The sequence below is a fragment of the Equus asinus genome, chromosome 20, assembly GCF_041296235.1.
Source record: "Equus asinus isolate D_3611 breed Donkey chromosome 20, EquAss-T2T_v2, whole genome shotgun sequence".
In the NCBI taxonomy this organism is placed as follows: Eukaryota; Metazoa; Chordata; class Mammalia; order Perissodactyla; family Equidae; genus Equus; species Equus asinus.
The window spans coordinates 40,027,829-40,046,008 of record NC_091809.1 but is presented as its reverse complement, the minus strand read 5'-3'; the positions used below and the strand labels follow the sequence as shown (position 1 = coordinate 40,046,008).

General features: G+C 37.4%; 2 protein-coding genes across 3 annotated transcripts; both read right to left on the bottom strand.

Moving 5' to 3' along the window:
• Positions 1–2,668: 2,668 nt before the first annotated feature.
• LOC106836020 (olfactory receptor 8D1) lies at positions 2,669–6,457 on the bottom strand. 2 transcript variants are annotated; one of them, XM_070491490.1, is made up of 2 exons: positions 5,543–6,457; positions 2,669–2,704 (listed from the first exon to the last, which is right to left on the bottom strand). In XM_070491490.1, the coding sequence occupies exons 1-2, from the start codon at positions 6,455–6,457 to the stop codon at positions 2,669–2,671; spliced, it is 951 nt and encodes a 316-aa protein (XP_070347591.1). The 2 variants fall into 2 exon arrangements, with proteins under 2 accessions (XP_070347591.1, XP_014704115.3); XM_014848629.3 differs by lacking the exon at positions 2,669–2,704 and having other exon boundaries at positions 5,531–6,457.
• Positions 6,458–16,733: 10,276 nt separating this feature from the next.
• LOC106836021 (olfactory receptor 8D2) lies at positions 16,734–17,660 on the bottom strand. The gene has a single exon (XM_014848630.3). The coding sequence runs from the start codon at positions 17,658–17,660 to the stop codon at positions 16,734–16,736; it is 927 nt and encodes a 308-aa protein (XP_014704116.2).
• Positions 17,661–18,180: the final 520 nt, after the last annotated feature.

Below are 18,180 nucleotides of genomic sequence, written 5' to 3'. Positions count from 1 at the left end.
TAGTACATGAATACTTATTTTTATGCATATGTTTTGTGCTAGTGTAAATACATAGACTTGCAAGAGTAAAATTTCAACTCTCAATTAAAGAGGTAGTATCTACTTCTATAAGTAAGACCATTTCAGGCAAGTTATATCTGGGAAAAATTTGCAAGCTTACTGAAGATTGGAATTCATAAGTATGAGTTAAATAAGGGCACAGGGTATAATTTCTGAGTGAAGAAATTATGACGTAAATTTTCCTTTATGTTACTCCATAATCTGGGATATGCTCTTGGGGATCACGTTTAGAAAATGAAATTTCTTTGTGGTTGTGGGATGTATTGACTCAAATATAATATGATCTTGAGAAACTTGTCTCCGTCTCCATAACTACAATCTAGTGCCATAAACTATTCAGAAAACAGTAGGTAAAGACAGTTAATGGTTGGAGGGGTACCAGGAAGACTTCTCCAAATCTGGAGAAAGAATCTCTGAGTAACTTTTCCCTCACACAGGGACAATTGCTTTTTGTATCAAGTTTTTTTGAGTCAGTGAAGGCATAGTGGAAAGAACACTAAACTTAGAATCAGAAAATTTGAGTATGCATTGCTTTTCACTTTTTAGTTGTAGAAAAGTTTTTTGTTTTTTGGGTTTTTGGTAAGGAAGATTATCCTTGAGCTAATATCTGAGCCAATCTTTCTCCATTTTTTTTGTATATGGGACACAGCCACAGCATGGCTTGATGAGCAGTGCATAGGTCCACATCTGGGATCTAAATCTGTGAAACCTGGGCCACAGAAGCAGAGCATGAGAACTTAACCTCTACACCACTTGGCTGGCCCCTAGAAAAATTTTTAACTCTTTGAATTTGTGTGTTCTTTTTTGGAAACTGGGGTTAATTACTGCTACCTCATGGGGATTTTCTGAGAATTAATTGAAAGCATAAAATTACATGAAAAAATAAAGCAATATAAAAATAACATTATCTAAAATTACTGTTATTTATGAATGAGTGTTAAGTGACAACAGTAGCAACTCACAAGATATTGCTACTCTTTTTTGTGTAGGACCCATCTCTACCCTCTAAGAGATGTAAGAACTTGGTCAGTTTGGTTAACTGTTTGTGCTCAGTTTCCTAATGTAAATGGGAATTAGCACTATCTGTCTCACAGAGTTGTGGTAAAGATAAAGGAATTGATGTACACAAAGCATTCAGCACAGTGCCTGGACATATTTATGCTCACCATAGGACAGTTTTTTTGTTTGCTTTTTTTTTTTTTACCTGCAAACCATACACAAAAGCATTCCAAAGAGCTTTACCATTCTAAGGGATTCTTCCTCAGTGGCATTCTGGTCTCCTCCATGGCATGGTGTGGCATGACACTTTCTGTGATTAGAGTGTCAAGCTCAACCAATTCTAGAGCTTGGCATTAAGAAGTTCACTTGCCCCAAAATATACCTTTGCCAATAATAAAAGTGTAATAAAGATATTTTGGTCTTTACTTGACAGATTATTTACTTTCTCTATTAGAACACAATAAGGGTTCTGCATTTTGCTTCCTCAAACAATGGATATCTTGTGCATTGGACCAGGTTATGAAGAAATTAAAAAGAGAGGTAGATTTTGGAACAAAAGTGCACTCAGTAGTTTTGGGCTTTTGGTGAGGAGAGGGGATTTTGACCTCAGTGGCATTAAGTGACACATTTTGAAATATTTTTATAGTTTATATTTATGCATAACTTTTAACTAATGAGACCTCAACAGGTGGCTATGAGTCTAAACTTCTGACAATGTGGAATTTTAATCTCCACAGGTGCAGTATACAGGTGAGTGAATAATTTTATGTGGGTGCAGATTCATTTTTCCATAGGTCATACTGCTAGTTCTGGGTCTCAAGCAAAAGTGAATGCTTCATCAGAGGCTATCTCCCAAAAGATGGGAGCCAGGTGAGCCTCTGCAAAGCCATGCATTCTATAGTCCTCAGCAAACATAGGTTGGTTAAGTCGAGCCAGCCTCAGCAATTGCATGAGCAACTTTTGCTTCAGCTTAAACTTGGACATATAAAGGGAGCTTTTCCTGAGGTAATGATTTGATTATAGGGAAAAAAGAATCTTTCATACAAGGGTCTTTTAGACAATAAAGGATGGAAAACTCATTTGTTGCTTCCACTCTATTTTTCAGCCATGTCTTTAAGAAATATTCAGTTCCAAGATCAGCACAGTAGGATAGTTAGGCTGCTCTAAACTCTGTCACTCTATTATGTCACTTTAAACTGCCTTTGTGAACCAGACAGGAAACTGTGGAGAGCCTAACCTTGTGCACAGTCGCAAGAGTTAGCTCCCATCAAGTGGGATCAACTTGTCCCTGGATTTGGCTTGAGATTTCCAAGTTTTAATCCGGAACTTCCCTTTAACTGGGTGGGAGATTTCATTAATGAACCAATAAAAATGGGTGGCTTACCGTAAAAAGAATATTCTATCTTATTATATTGAGTAAGGGAAAGACTCAGTTAAAGTATTGCAAACCTAAGGACTAAGAAAGAAACTTAAAGATCTGGACACTAAGCACTGTTTCTAGGAATCGTGTCTGCTTCAGAAATCAAATGACTTATAAAAGCTGCTTCAGTTTTATAATCATAACAGGAGCAGGAGAAAAAAGAAGACAAAATTAAGTAAAACAAGTTAATTAAACTAGAACAAGAGAGTATGAAAAGAGAACAGACTACAAATCTATGTGACTGAAAATGATAATTTGAAGGCCTGGAGCCTGGATCCCAGAAACTATTCATTGTAACATTAAAGCCACAGAAAAAGAATAAATAGCACATGTTCCCCTTAAAGAATGAAAGATCTTAGAGAATGAGAAACCTTGAGAAGATACAGGCATTACTGGGACTCTGAGAAAACATATGAAAGAAATAGATGGAGCAAGGTGTAGGGGAGGAGGACATGTCCTCTCCCCAAATGTGGGTTCGTCTGGCTGGAGAATGAATTAAATTCACATGAGACAGAATAGCAAGAGAAAATTAAACAAAGCTTTATGAGGAACCATGGCGCGGGGGCCTTTCTTCCTGAAGGAAGAAAGGGCACCGAAGAAGTGGGGTGCACAGAGTGGTTATATAGCCCCCAAACGCGGTGTTTCACATGTGATTGAAAAGTCCCTTTTACAATAGTCACGAGGCTGCTCTGTCAGCACAGCGCTTGATGGAAACGACAGATAGGTCTGCTGTCCCAGTGAACGCCGCGGAGTGGCAGGTGTGTTGCCTCGGGCTGGGGCGGGGGTTCACAGATGAGCGCCGCAATCGGTTCCCAGCCTAAAGAAAGATGCTTAATCTTTAAGGAGATGCCAACATTGGGAGGGGGAGGGAAGTCAGTTACAGGAGGTTACCAGACTAGCACAATAAAATGCAGATTTTAGGTCCTTGCCTTTGGTATTGATTAAGAGTTTTTGGAGAGTAGGTCATCTCCTTTCTTCTTCCGGGTACAGAGAGGGAGGCAGCTTTTACAGATAGAGATTTACCTTACAAATGTAAACGTGTCCTAACAAAGGGCAGGTTCCATTCCTCAGAGCCTCCTTCCCTGTCCCAGTTTATCAAAAGCAATCAGCCTCAAATAATCCTGATGCCAAAGAGACATATCTTGGGGTGGCCAACTCCAGGTCCCCACAAAGGCATCGAAAAGAGAAGACATTCTAAGGAATTGGTATGCAAGGCCATGATCAAAGTCCAGGACCTGGCTAAAGAAACTCATGGAGAGACATATTCTTGATGGAGTTATTGAAAGGAGGGTACTAAACATAGATAAGCTTTATTAGAACAGTGGGACTTTGGCTGACCCAGACCTACTGATTCCATATTTCTCAATTAGAATAATTTCCCAAGATGAAATCTGGAGAATAACGTTGTAGAAACTATATTGCCAAAAGCAAAAAAACAAAAAAAAAAAAAAAAGGAGAAAGGTACCTAATTTCAATAAACACGGCTGGTTTAAATGTAACAGTGAGTGAAGAGAAACAGCTTGCAATGAAAGTTAAAATTCTAAAAATTCAACAGAATATTTCTTGGAGGAAGAGGAAAAAAAGCTGAGGGATGCAAAACAGTAGAGGCATATTTCATTACAACCTCTCCCCAAAACAACAACAAATAAATAAACAAAATCAAAAGAAATGTTATGTGAGACCTGGGATGTGTGAAAACCCAGGAAATACATTGTCTACAGAGTGCGTGCGTGGGGGCCTGAAATTGGCCACCCCGAGATATGTCTCTTTGGCATGATGATTATTTGAGTCTGGTGATTTTGCAGACAGGAAAGCAACTGAAAAGTAGAATTTACTTACCCTTTGTAAGAGACATTTACATTGTAAAGGAAATCTCCATCTGTAAAGATATCTCCCACTCTACCAGGAAGAAGGGGGGATGACCTTATCTCTAGAAACTCTTAATCAATGGGGAAGGTAAGGACTTAAATCTGCATTTCTTTACTGTGCTTGTCTGGTAACCTCCTGTAACGGACTCCCCCCACCCCCAACATCCTCCTTTGTCTTTAGCTGGATATGATATTTAAGTGGGGACTTCAGCCATTTTGGGGAGTTGCTCAGCTTGCCTGAGCCTCCCATGTACACATGTTATAAAGCTTTGTTTAATTTTCTCCTGCCATTCTGTCTCAAGTGAATTTAATTTATCCTCTGGCCAGATGAACCCACATTGGTTAGAGGAAACGTCTTCCTCCCCTACACATGGTACTTACTTATACCGTAAGACCACATGTGCAGAAATATCAACCACAGCCTCAGTTCAAGATCTGCTGAACCCAATCTACAGCAGACACAAATGTACAGATTGTACCTTCCCTGAGAGGCAGGCTTCCCAAACTTCTTTGCAAAGGTAGTAGGAGCCCCAACTGTGAACACAGTTCTGAAATGCCTGCTCAGAGGTCCCCAACTGCAGAACCATTGTGTTTAAAAAAAAAAGAAGAGAGAGTCTCTAAGCAAAGGGAAATGAAGAGATTTTGAATATGCTGAATAGAAGATAAGAAGAGTAAAAACATTTTGAGTAAGACCTACTAACTACAATTGCCAGTCTTCTTTTATAACTGTTTTTCCTTCTCGTTTGCTATTTTTTTCTCTTTGTGTTTTCCTCTTTTCCTCAAGAACTGATGGAGAACTGGAATCGAGTTGCATATCTCTTAGCATTCATATCAGTGGTCAACTCAGTACCTCCTATGTGGCAGGTATCCAATAAACAAACACAGGATATTAGGAAAAGAAGAATAAAGTTGGAGAAAATATAAATTCTCATTCATCTACCACGATAAGTAGAGAAAAATAAACTAACCTAAGTTTTCCTATCAAAAAATTAGAACACTCATACTTGCTTTGCTAAATGCCTTTTTATTCCACTGAGAAAACTGAATCAATTATAGATAGGGAAGTATTTTTTAAGTTCAGATGTTATGTATATTAGGACAAAATAACCAGGAAAAATAAACAATAATGTATTTTCATTGGAACCATTCATTTCTCCAATCTGTGAATTTTTAAAAGTGAGACTCATTTCCTCACCAAAATCTTTCTCAATGCTTTCTTCACATCCTTATTCCTCAGACTGTATATTAAAGGGTTCAGCATGGGGATTACCGTGGTGTAAAACACTGAGGATACCTTCTCCTGTTCCAGGGAGTTACTGGAAGGGGGCTTGAAATACATGAATGTGATAGACCCAAAGAAGATCCCCACAGCCATGAGATGAGAGCTACAAGTTCCAAAAGCTTTGGACTGACCCTCTGAGGATTGGATGTGAAGGATGCTGTAGAAGATGAAGGCATAGGAAATGAAGACAGCTAGAGTGGGCACCAAGGTGTTAAATCCTGCAATGATAAAAAGCAGAAGCTCATTGAGGTGTGTATTAGAGCAGGAGAGATTGAGGAGAGGAAGGACATCACAGAAGTAATGGCTGATGATGTGGGATTTGCAGAAGGACAGTTTCATCATGGCACTTGTATGGGTCAAGGCAGAGAGAAAGCCCAGGATGAAGGCAACCAGTATGAGCAGTGAGCAGACCTGAGAGGACATGATCACATTATAAAGCAGGGGACTACAGACAGCAACATAGCGATCATATGCCATTGCTGTCAGGAGGTAACCCTCAGCCACGACAAAGACTACAAAAAAAAAGAGCTGTGCCATGCACTCAGAATAAAGGATCATATTCTTCTTCCCTAGGAAGTTCACCAGCATTTTGGGGGTAATGACAGAGGAATAGCAGAGGTCTATGATGGACAAACTGCTGAGGAAGTGGTACATGGGGGTGTGAAGCAGAGAGCTTACTGCAATCAGGAGAATCAAGCCCACATTCCCAACCACTGTCACCACATAGATTCCTAGGAAAAGGAGGAAGAGAGGCAGTTGGAGCTCTGGCTGCTGTGTTAAACCCACTAAGACAAACATGGTTGTTGTGGAATGATTTCCTGTAACCATTCTTCTTTAGAAGTTTCTGGGGAAATGGAAAATAAGAATTATGTTAAAATGGATCTTCAGTCTCTTTCCACAAAACCGGACTACCATAAGGGAGGTCAACAGAAGCAGAGAGACTGAATCATAGCTCTCATTATCTCTGTTCCTATCTCCCTAAAGTACACTGAGCCTCCTCCAAGTTGGTCCCAGAATTCAATAACAAAAAAAGTGCTCCTTGCCTGGCTTAGAAATATTTACCACTTGAATTTGACAGCAAAACCAAAACCGCTTTGATGGTGATGATTACAAACAGTCCTTTGCTAGTCGTTAAATGCAAAGAAAGATTCATGAAGATTCTAATTGCTCTTTCTATTTCCCCCATTTTCTCACACTCTAAGGCCTGCAGGTATCTCCCACAGCATCTGCAAACAAGAAGAGAATGATGCCTGGGTGCTGACAATGGCCTCTTATTTCCATTTGGAATGGTAGTTGGCGTGGGGTTGAGTGTAAGGCAACTAATCATTATTCTATGAACCAAAATGTCTCTAACGGAAAAGTGTAACAGCGCTGCAGAAGCAGAATTATTTATCTAACACCCTCTGGCCCTCCACTAACCTAGGAAGGTATGGGGGAAGCAGAAGGATTCACTACTGGAATTACTGATAAAGGACAATTTCTAGTAGCCCAGGTGCCTGCTAGCTGTAAGGTTCATAATAAGAGTCTCCTCAACCATTCCCAGAAATGCCAACAGGCTTGACCCCTACCATTGAACCACTATCCCCTTACTTATGAGACCAGAAACCCCACTGAACCATTCTTACTGTGGAAGGAGGAGCTGTTTCTGAGGATGTCTTGGTTGAATGTTGCTATTGGTATAAACTTTGAAACTTCTCACTGTCCTTGGTGGTCTGGCCTCTGGATCTGAGGAAATAAGAGTATGCAGTATTTTTCCCAGAAGAAGTGGTAAAACCTGGTTAGTCCATCCTCTTGCAACATGAACTGGCTCCCAGATGGAGCTATTTTATATGGATGTGTATTTTGGTAGTCTTCCAGTTATTCTATTCCCCCATTTAGAAACATTCCATGGTTTTTCCTTGCGTTTGTGAAAAAATTCAAATTTTTTACCTAACATTTAAGACCTGTAGTAATGAAGCCCAAGCTTAATTTTTAAGCTTCTATTTCCCTAACCCATGCATCCACCCAAGCATACTGCACACCATCCACATAAGAAAGTTTACATATCACAAACACACTGCAATATTTTCAGGCTTATATACCATTTAGAGTCTGACCCTTCTGCCTGTCTCTGTATATCATCTGCACTGTTAAGGTTCATCTTTCTTATCTCAACTTAAATACCATCTCCTTTTGAAATCCCTGGCAGCCTCTGTGTCCCCATAACATTTCATATATACCTTCATTTTAACATGCAGTATGTATCTGACAGTTATCTCTTTTATTCTCAAATTCCTCACACTAGGCTTTAAGCTATTCAAAGACAGGGACTGGTTCTATCCATCTTTCTGCCCTTAATGCCTAAATAATAGTGGACATTCCATATATGTGTTGGAGAAATGTATTACGTTCATGATAATTTCTCAAAGATGATAGGGCTACTGGAAGTAGTGAGGAAAATTACCTATTGCAATTTTTTTTGCACAACTTCACTCTCCAGCATCTTTTAATCAAATTAAGATCCAATTAAATTAATATATTTTTCTCTGATTTTAGATGTTAGACTTTTTAAATTATTACATATCAAATACAAGTATATAACCACATATAAGTGAATAAATGTAATGTGTACTATTTCTGTTTTAGGATAGACTTTTTTCTTTTCCTTTTTTCTTGCCCTCTCATTCATAAAGACTTTAATTAACTGCCCTCCAGTTAACTTTCTATGTGCTCATATAATTTTATACACACACAGACAGTTTTGTCATTTGCTTAGAAAGTAGGATAATATTATTACACATAATTTATTTTTACATCTTCTGTTCTCATGCGTAAATACCTTTAGAATATTCCTCCAAGGCAAACGTGTAGCTCTAATACATTATTTTATATAATGACATAATATTCAGTGATGTAGATATACCATGGTATATTTACATCTTCTTACAGGTAAGCATTAACTTTTTTCTAGATTTAAAAAAAAAAAATGTTACTATCGGGCCAGCCCCGTGGCTGAGTGGTTAAGTTTGCACGCTTCACTTTGGTGTACCTGGGTTTCACCTGTTCGGATCCTGGGTGCGGACATGTCACCGCTCATCAGGTCATGTTAAGGCTGTGTCCCATATAGCACAACCAGAGGCACTCACAACTAGGATATATAACTATGTACTGGGGGGCTTTGGGGAGAAGGAAAAAAAAGAAAGTTTGGCAACAGATGTTACTGCAGGTACCAATCTTTAAAAAAAAAATGCTACTATTAAATATAATGTCATTAAAAAATACACACATACATATATTAGTTTTTTAATTTATTTTACAATAACTTCCCAGAGATGTTTATGGGTCGAAGAGTTTGTAAATTTTTTCTTTATATAAGTGGCTCAACCTTGATTTCCAAAAACCTGTAATACATATATTTTTGGTAGTAATACACAGGTGCCCTTTTTCCTGCATCCCCACTAGCAGTATGTATCAGCTGTTTTTGCCAGTTTGTTGGGTGTTACATGATAGGCCATTGTTACAAAATTTGCCTTTTTGTCTTCTAATGAATGTAAGCACATTTTCATATGTTTTTGGCCATTTTGATTTCCTCTTAAATTGTCTGTTGTGTTATCACATTCTTTTAATTTATAGATACTTTTGGTCTATTACAAAAGTTAACCTTCTGTCTATCCTCTACACTGAAATGTTTTTCAACTCTATTGTTTGTGTATTGATTTCATTTATAGTATCTTTGCTATAAAGATTTTCAAATATTTAAATAGCTGAATAGATTTGGCTTTTTAAGTTATAGCTTCTAGATTTTCAGTCTGGATTAAAAAGATTTCTTTAAATAATTTTTATCCTCTAAATGTTTATTTAGAGAAACCTTTTAGAGAAAATGAAGTTCCAAGTGTGGCTTGAGGATGTGCAAATGTGGAAGAGATTTACATGAGGTACTACATTGGTTAGAGCCTGATTATGTGCACAAACTCATCATACAGCTTTACTTCTCTAACAATAGCATAGACTTAAATCATTTGGGGTCTAGTAAGAAAATCAAATACAAAAGCTTGAATAAGAAATATTATGTTGCTAGCATTGTCCCTCGAACATAGTAAGTACTCAGTAAATGCAATTGTTCTTCATGAAAAATCTGTTCAAAAATATTACCCTATTGACTTCCCTCCCCAACTTAAGGATCATAAATTCTCCTTTGGATGTCAACAAAGGAGTAGAGTTTGGATAAAGTGAAAGCTAGACAAAATCAGTTGAGAGGCAAAGAATGCCAATATTCCAATAGGAAAAGTAGAGAAAGAGCCCAGGCTTGGGGTCAAAGGGTTGTTGGTGGAAAATTTCCCAGAGGAGCTGAAAATGGGCTCAGGCAGATGTTCACTAGTCATTACTGAACAGCAAGGTAGGATTGTACTTGTTTAGAAGACAAGGCAGAAAATGACTCTTGAAATGCTTTGATGCCACTTCTCCAGGGGGAATAATGTAGACTTCTTCCCAAAACCTTCTAGGGATACGTGCTTTAATTTTGTTAAGGCACCTCTTAATACCCAGAGGAGGTAGTCTACCTAGAGAAAAGGTGACTAGAGATAGTGATTCTTCTTCTTCATAGATTGCATATTATTTCTAAGTGGCTTACATATATTATCTCATTTAAATCTTCAAAAATCCTTGAAATAGTAGCTACTATTTTTACCCCTATTTTATAGGTGGAGAAACTGAAACACAGAGAACTTAAGACTAGTGTCAGAATTTGAACCTAGGGAGTCTAGTACCAGAGTCCTTCTTTTCCATTAAGCTCTTCTGCTTTCACTTAAATGATGGATTAATATCTATTATTGGCATCTCTTCCCTTCTAACTCATTACAAAACCCCAAGAGATTGGGAAACTACAAAGAAATTTGGGCATTATGAGATGTTATAGAATGGTTCAGATTTCAAAACATTTCAAGGAAAGAACAAATCTACAATAACAATGGAAGCATGGAGCTCTTGCTCTGTGAGCAACCTGCTGAAACTGCATATCGTGAAGCGGTTTAAAATAGATCTAACAGAGATGCAACACAAATTTCCTGATCTCTGAATTTTACCTAACACTGACAGTGGCTTGAAGGACACATAGAGAAGAAAAGAGATATGTTTTTGGCATTTGAAGAGGCTTTTATCTAATAGAATATTAAACACACACAAAATTACTTAAAAGATATTTTCCACAGTACCTTTAAAGGAGCGCACTGAGGCACTGTGTACTCGTAGATTAGGGCAGCGTTTCTCAGACAATGCTCATGATGTTTGGGAAGATAAAGAACAAAACAAAACAGACGGCCTTCCATTTCCAAGTAAGCATTTTCATACACCTTTCCTGGAAGTCTATAGCGAACTTTTGTGCATTAATGGCTTGAAATAGTCAGCTAGAAAGAAATCTGCTCAACTTTGTGAACTTGGTCCTTCTTATATTTATTTGATAATAAAAATGTTAAATAAGCTTAATAAGGGAGAAAGAACTGATAGCCTACTCAGCAAACCAATGGAAAAGCTTTGAAACAAAGGAGCATATTTCAAGGGCTGATTCACTGCAGAGGAGTTCGCAACACTGGGTGACTCATTTAATGCAAACGTCAGTGTTCTAATATGTGAAGTGGAAACACGATACCACGTCAAAGTGCTATTGTGATCAACTAAAGTAATGAATTTAAGTCTAAAATTCAATTCAATGAATTGAATCTAAAAATGCTAATCAAAATTTAATGTATTTCTTATATGATTGAATATAAAAAGGAACAAAATATGGGAAAACAGAAATACTTTACCTCAGTATGAAGAAAAGACAGACGTGTTTTTTTTCATCTTAGAGCCCACGTCTTTGTATGAATCGTAAAATTATTTTAAGCATTTAGAGTAGTTCTGTTTTTAAATATTTGTGTCTCTAGATTTGGAAATTTTGAGAATGGTTTGGAAGTAGTGAGCCTTTTTTGGAAGAGCTGGGGCAAAGAAGATTCTTTATCCCAGAGGCCATAACTTTGCCAAGTGCTTCTGAGGCCAGGAGGAAACAAAGCAGGGCTAGGCAGGCTGAATGGGCTCTTAATCTGTCTTCTGTTGGCCTGATAATATTCCTCCACGATAGATGAGAAGAGGGAATTTATGTCTAATATTCTGTCCAATAATTAATACTCTCCTTGAGATTGTATCTGCCCTTGTATCTTTATCTTTTAGAGACTGGTTTTTGTAGGCTGGTGTGCAAAAAGATAAGGAAAACTAATAAATAAGTAAACTGGAAGCACTAGAGGGAAGCAAAAGTTTCAAAGTTATATGGAAATCCCAGTGAAACTCTCTGCACCAGAGCTGGGTGAACTTAGACTGGAAATCACTCCGCAGGAGGTTGTGACCCAAGTTATGAAGAAGTGACAAAGCAAGATTAATAGAAGAGGAAAAGGGAGGGCACAACTAAGTGGAAAAAATAGCGGATCAAGTGCTCCTGGGTAAAGCCAAAACATTGCACGTGGTTAGTCAGCATTGTTGCTATCGGTCAACTGCTCTTCTATTAGACAGACTACAACGACTATAAATGAAACTGGACACTTACCCTGCCCCTGCACAGAGATCGAAGCTCTTAGGGATTGCTTACTTTGCCCATGTCACAGATTCTTGTTATAGCCAAGAAAAAACAAAGCTTCTTCTACTGCCTGATGTGCATGTTTATATGTCAATGATTAAACTATTTGGTTGGCTAAAATTAAAACATCAAAATTCATCTAATAGTACAAACTCTCTGGACCTTGAAGCAAAACATAACATTTAGCTTGCTCGATCTTAAAAGCAAGAGGTTGATGAGATGCATAACTTTTATATGTAGCTTATTGAGCATAGAGAGATCATTAGAAATACTTAACTCCCCTGTGCAGACAGGTCCCCCAAGACCTATTGAGCCTGGAGATCACCAGAGTGCTCAGTATTTAATAACCCTTGGCAAAAATAATCATATCATCCTCTGGACTCCTCCATTGCTATATTTCCCAAGAGTAGTAAATGTGCTGAAATAAGTTACTTATTTATATTTTCATGTTACCAATGAGGATTCCGAAATACAGAGAAATTAGATCAATAGATCCCAAAAGTAAGTCTGCAGTCTGTTGCTGGTTCTTGACTATGATTTCATCAGTCAGTACAAAAAAAAGTGGAGAAAAATGATGAAATATAAAATTTTTTCTAAAGCTGTATTTATTCAATGTAAAGAATGTCCTTTCTTTTTCTTTTTTTATTGTAGTAAAACATATATAACATAAAATTTACTATTTTATCCTTTTTAAGTGTACAGTTCTGTGGCATTATGTACATTTATATTGTTATGCAATCATCATCACCATCCATCTCAAGAACTTTTTCATATCCCTCAACTGCAATTCTGTACTTATTAAACAATAATTTCTATTCTCTTTCACCTCAACCACTGGCAACCACCTTCCTACTTTCTGTCTCTATGAATTTGACTACTTTAGGTACCACATACAAATGAAATCATACATTATTTCTCATTTTATGTGTGGCTTATGTCACTTAGCATAATGTCTTCATGATTCATCTATGTTCTAGAAAGTGTCAGAATTTTCTTCTTTTTAAAGGTTAAATAATTTTCTATTGTATGTACACACTACATTTTACTTATCCAGTTATCTTTCAATGGAACTTGGGTTGCTTCCCACTTTTGGCTCTTGTGAGTAATGCTTCTATGAGCATAGGTGTATAGGCTTTCCTGTTTTTGAGGTTATTATTTCTATTTTATTTTTAATATTGTTGGGATTCAAAATACCCTTTCATTTTATGAAATAGCGCTGACAGTTATATTTCTTGATTGGTTGGTGTTTGCTTATTTGAATGTCTTTACTTGGCAAACTAAAATTTTGGCAACTCTATGGTGGCCCACCCCTGGAATTTTAGTGTCCCAGGAAATCCAAACCCTGAGAACTTTAGAGTTTGGTGATATAGACAGAAGTCTTATTTATCTTTCCTCAGAGCTTTAACAGGTCATAAGTCTCCTGGGACCCAGTGACAAGTTTGCCATGAACCTATTTTAATGACCCAAGTTCAGCGGTTATTCTACCTCTGCTCCTGTACTGTTTCTTGTGACAGCAGTTTATGTCATTTAATGGCTTGAGCAGCTTTAATCAATTTTTCATCATTACATCTTTCCAAAGTGCTTCTCATTCTAGGATAATTGAGGAGTGTGTTCTCCTGACTTAGAGCCACTGTCAAAGGGAAAGGTAGCACTTAAGGCCACCTCAGCTTTCCTGTGCTAGGCCTGCTAGAAATACCAGAGTTTCCCCAGTGGACTGCCTTCCTTAGGGAAGTCGATTTGAAACATCCAAGGATCTCTAGCAAAGTTTATGCATAAATAATACATTAGTACAGTTGATTCAGAGCTGCATTTGCTCAGTAGTGTGTTTTAGTTCCAAACCTACTTGAATAATTAAAAAAATAGCACTGACTATAACAACTACTATTTGAACTATTACAAGTAGTGATACCATTTATAGATGCTTATTGTGTGGTGACATAGGACTAGGTGTACTTCTGATCAAAATATCTGTGTGACTCTGAGGAAGTCATTGAAATTCTCTGAGACAGTTTCTGGTCTATAAAATAACAAGGCTCAAATTATTATCCAAATTTATTACTGCTATAATGTTTATAATAAGGAAGACCTATGCCAAAAGAGGAGGGCACTCGTAGTCCAGTTAGTTTTTAATTCAGAAGTCATGTTGAAAATTCTTTTGATTTCATCCCAATAATTATTTATGATGAGGAGGTAGGAAGAGCCCTGGGTTGACATTCAGGAGACTCTAACTCCAGTCCTGGCTCATTATCTGTGTTCTAGTTACTTTAAAGTTACTGAACTTTAATTTTCTCATCTGTAAAATAGCTCAATCTGCATCACAGGGAAGACATAAGCTGAGATAGTATGTAATACAAAATAGTTTTGCAAATTAAGAAGCACTATAAGAAGTAAGGGACTGATAAACTCCACAACTCACCCCCAGCCCAGGAAGTATGACTAATTAATATTCTGCCATTCATTTATGTTCCCTTTTCTCACCCATGCAGATGTCTTCCTGGGAAAAATTATTCTTTTGTAGGTAGTGGTGTGGGTAGATTTGTTGGCTAAGTATGACATACAGGACCTATTCCTGCCAGTTTAGAAACAATTTGAATGAAACAGAGAAGATCAGATAAAGTGTAAGAGACTTTGTTTTTAACCAACCCAAGGAATCAAATAGTTCCACGAGCAAAAAGAAGTGAAATCATCGTGACTGGCTACAGTAGTGGTGCTTGTCATTAAGAACATACAAATGCTTCTAAAGAGCTTCCAGGGTGTAGACTATAAAACAAAAACATATTTCATTTTCATATGTTGACAGACATTGATAATAACTTGGACTCAGTGAATAACATTTTTCCAAACATGTAACACGTATCCTGAAAGGATTACAGTACCATTTGTGGTTTCATGCCTAATATGGTATCAGAGTAATTTTTTCTATGCTATTGCCTCAGTCAGTCCTCTAAGAATCCCAGAAAGAATACACACATTTAAAATAATCTCATAAGTCTTTGTTTCCGTGGGAGCCTGTGGTAGGCTGAAAAATATCTACCAAAGGATATTTACCTCCCAATCCCTGAAAACAAAATGCTTTATAAAGAAATAAAGCAAGATAAGATAGAAATTGATCACATATATGGGGGAGTTGATGGTTAGCTTACAAATAGAAGGGCTCAAGTTTAGTTGTGAACTTGTAGTAGTTTTTACCACAGGGCATAAGTAGGTTAAATGGAGAAACTAACAGAGAGGCGTAATTTTTATCAAATTAAGGAAGACTTTTTCTCACATTCACATTTCCAGACCATCACCATTTGTATGTGGGATGAGATCCCATACTGTCTCCAGGCTCAGTTTGCTAATTTCTTAACCTGCAGACAGCTTATACCTAGGGATGTGAAATGTGTAGGAAAATCTTTCTGGCAAGAAGATAACGAATATTTTGTCTTGGGCCCTAAATTAGTTTTCTGTGGCTGCTGTAACAAATTATTATAACAAATTTATTCTCTCACAGTTCTGGAGGTCAGACATACAAAAATAGTGCCAATGGACTAAAATCAAGGTGTTAGCAGAGTCTAGTTCCTTCTGGAGGCTCTGGGGAGAATCTGCTCCTTGCTTCTTCTAGCTTCTGGTGGCATTCCTTCATTTGTGGCCACATCACTCCAATCTCTACTTCCATGGTCACATTGCTTCCTACTCTTCTGTGTGAAATATTCCTCTGCTCTCCTCTTCTCATTCAAGTCATGGATAAAAACCAAAACTGCTAAATCATACAGATAGATTCCCAGCTACCTCATGCACATACCTCTATAGAGCTCTCTAATTCTATACCTAATAGTAGAGTGATCAGGAGCTTACGCAATGATGTCTGGAATGATGTCCCACTGCAAGGAACCACCAATGAGATTGTGTTTCTGTTCTTTGAGAAGGCTGAATCTCTGCACCAAAGGGAAATGATGGATATAGGAACGACAATGGTGACCAAAAACTGGGACTCATACAGAAATTAGAAAAGAGGTATAGAATCGAGGGAGAAAAGGAACATCATTGGCATCATTAAAATGATTAATTTAATACAAAATAAAAAATAAATAAATTCAACTCCCCAAATTGGAGCCACACTCCCAATACACTTTGTGCTGGATAGTCATAGCCTAAGTGATAGCCTCCAAAAAGAGGCATTGTGGGACTTCAGGAAAGTTATTATTGATCTTTACTGAACGTATGTAAGTTGTTGATAAGACTAGGCTATCTTTGACATCTCTTATCTTAACTTTGACATTTCTTATCTTCCCTCTCCTGTTAATTCCTATTCCTCTAATACATGTAAAATTTCTAAAGATTATATGACTATCAGAAAATTTTATTGTTTGATAATCTCCAAAAATATCTCAATTATTCTCAAGTAAAAAAATATACATTTTATAAATAATGATGAATTTTATCTCTGAAAAAGAGAAAGAAATTACACAGAGCCCATTGCAACTTTTCGTCTTGTTCCTTTTCTTTTGCTCCTTATGAGAATCCCCTTTGTGTAGATGACTACTTTCTCCCAGTCACCTTCCTCAGTGCATTCTTCACATCCTTGTTCCTCAGGCTGTATATCAGGGGATTCAGCATGGGGATCACTGTGGTATAGAACACTGAGGATATCTTCTCTTGTTCCATGGTGTTACTAGAACGTGGCTTAAAATACATGAATGTTATAGACCCAAAAAAGATACCCACAGCCATGAGATGAGAACTACAAGTACCAAAGGCTTTGGACCTTCCCTCAGTGGAATGAATACAAAGGATACTAGAAAGAATGAATGCATAAGAGATGAATACAGCCAGTGTAGGTGCTAAGGTATTAACACCTCCAATAATAAACAACAGTATCTCATTGATGTGAGTGCTGGAGCAAGAGAGAGTCAACAAGTGTAGAATATCACAAAAGTAATGACTGATAATATGACACCCACAGAAGGACAACACTGACATGCAGGTAGTATGAGCTGTGGCCCCAAATAAACCCAATGAATATACCACCACCATCATTATGGAACAGACCCTATGGCGCATGATAATATTATAAAACAGTGGGCTACAGATAGCAACATAACGGTCATATGCCATGGCGGTCAGAAGGTAGCCTTCTGCTATTACAAATATTAGGAAGAAATAAAGCTGAGTCATGCACTCAAGAAAGGAGATAATGTTTTTCTCTGACACAAAGTTCACTAGCATCTTTGGAGTAATGACAGAAGAGTAGCAGAGGTCAATGAATGACAAATTACTGAGAAAATAATACATTGGAGAGTGAAGTTGAGAACTGATAGCGATTAAGAGGATCATGCCCAGGTTTCCCACCACTGTGACCACATATATTCCAAGGAACAGGATGATGAGTGGCAGTTGAAGCTCTGGTCGTTTTGTTAACCCTTCAAGGATGAACTCAGTCACTGAAGAATGATTTGACTTAGCCATTTCTTACAAGTATTATCTGTAGAAAGAAATAAGAGAAAAATAGATGCATTAGAGTTATTTTCTAATTCCCAAAGCAGAATGACATGCCCTGTCTTGCTTGATTCCACCCCTCATTTGTCCCATAACTCAATTCTTTCCAGGGATCTCTTAAAAACTCAAGTTAAAAACAACAAGTGTGTAGTCCAGAGCCTTGGTTTCACCTTATACTCTAGTATTCTCCTCTTTAAGTCAGAGCACTTTCATTTTGCTTGCAGGATTAAGCCTGTAACTATCTCACTTTGAAAGAAAGTCAAATGTTCAAGACATAATTAATTTTTTGGTAATATAATTAAAAGAATTTTAATGCCCTGTTTCTCTGGGCATATACCAATAGAACCTTCAGACTTGGTTGCAACATGGCTTTGAATCTAGCTCTGATGATATAGTAGTCCATTTCAATTTCTCAACCCATCCACGAGTCAGCATAGTTAATATTCTCTAAAACTTGGAACTTAAAAACATAAAAGACTTCTATAAAGAG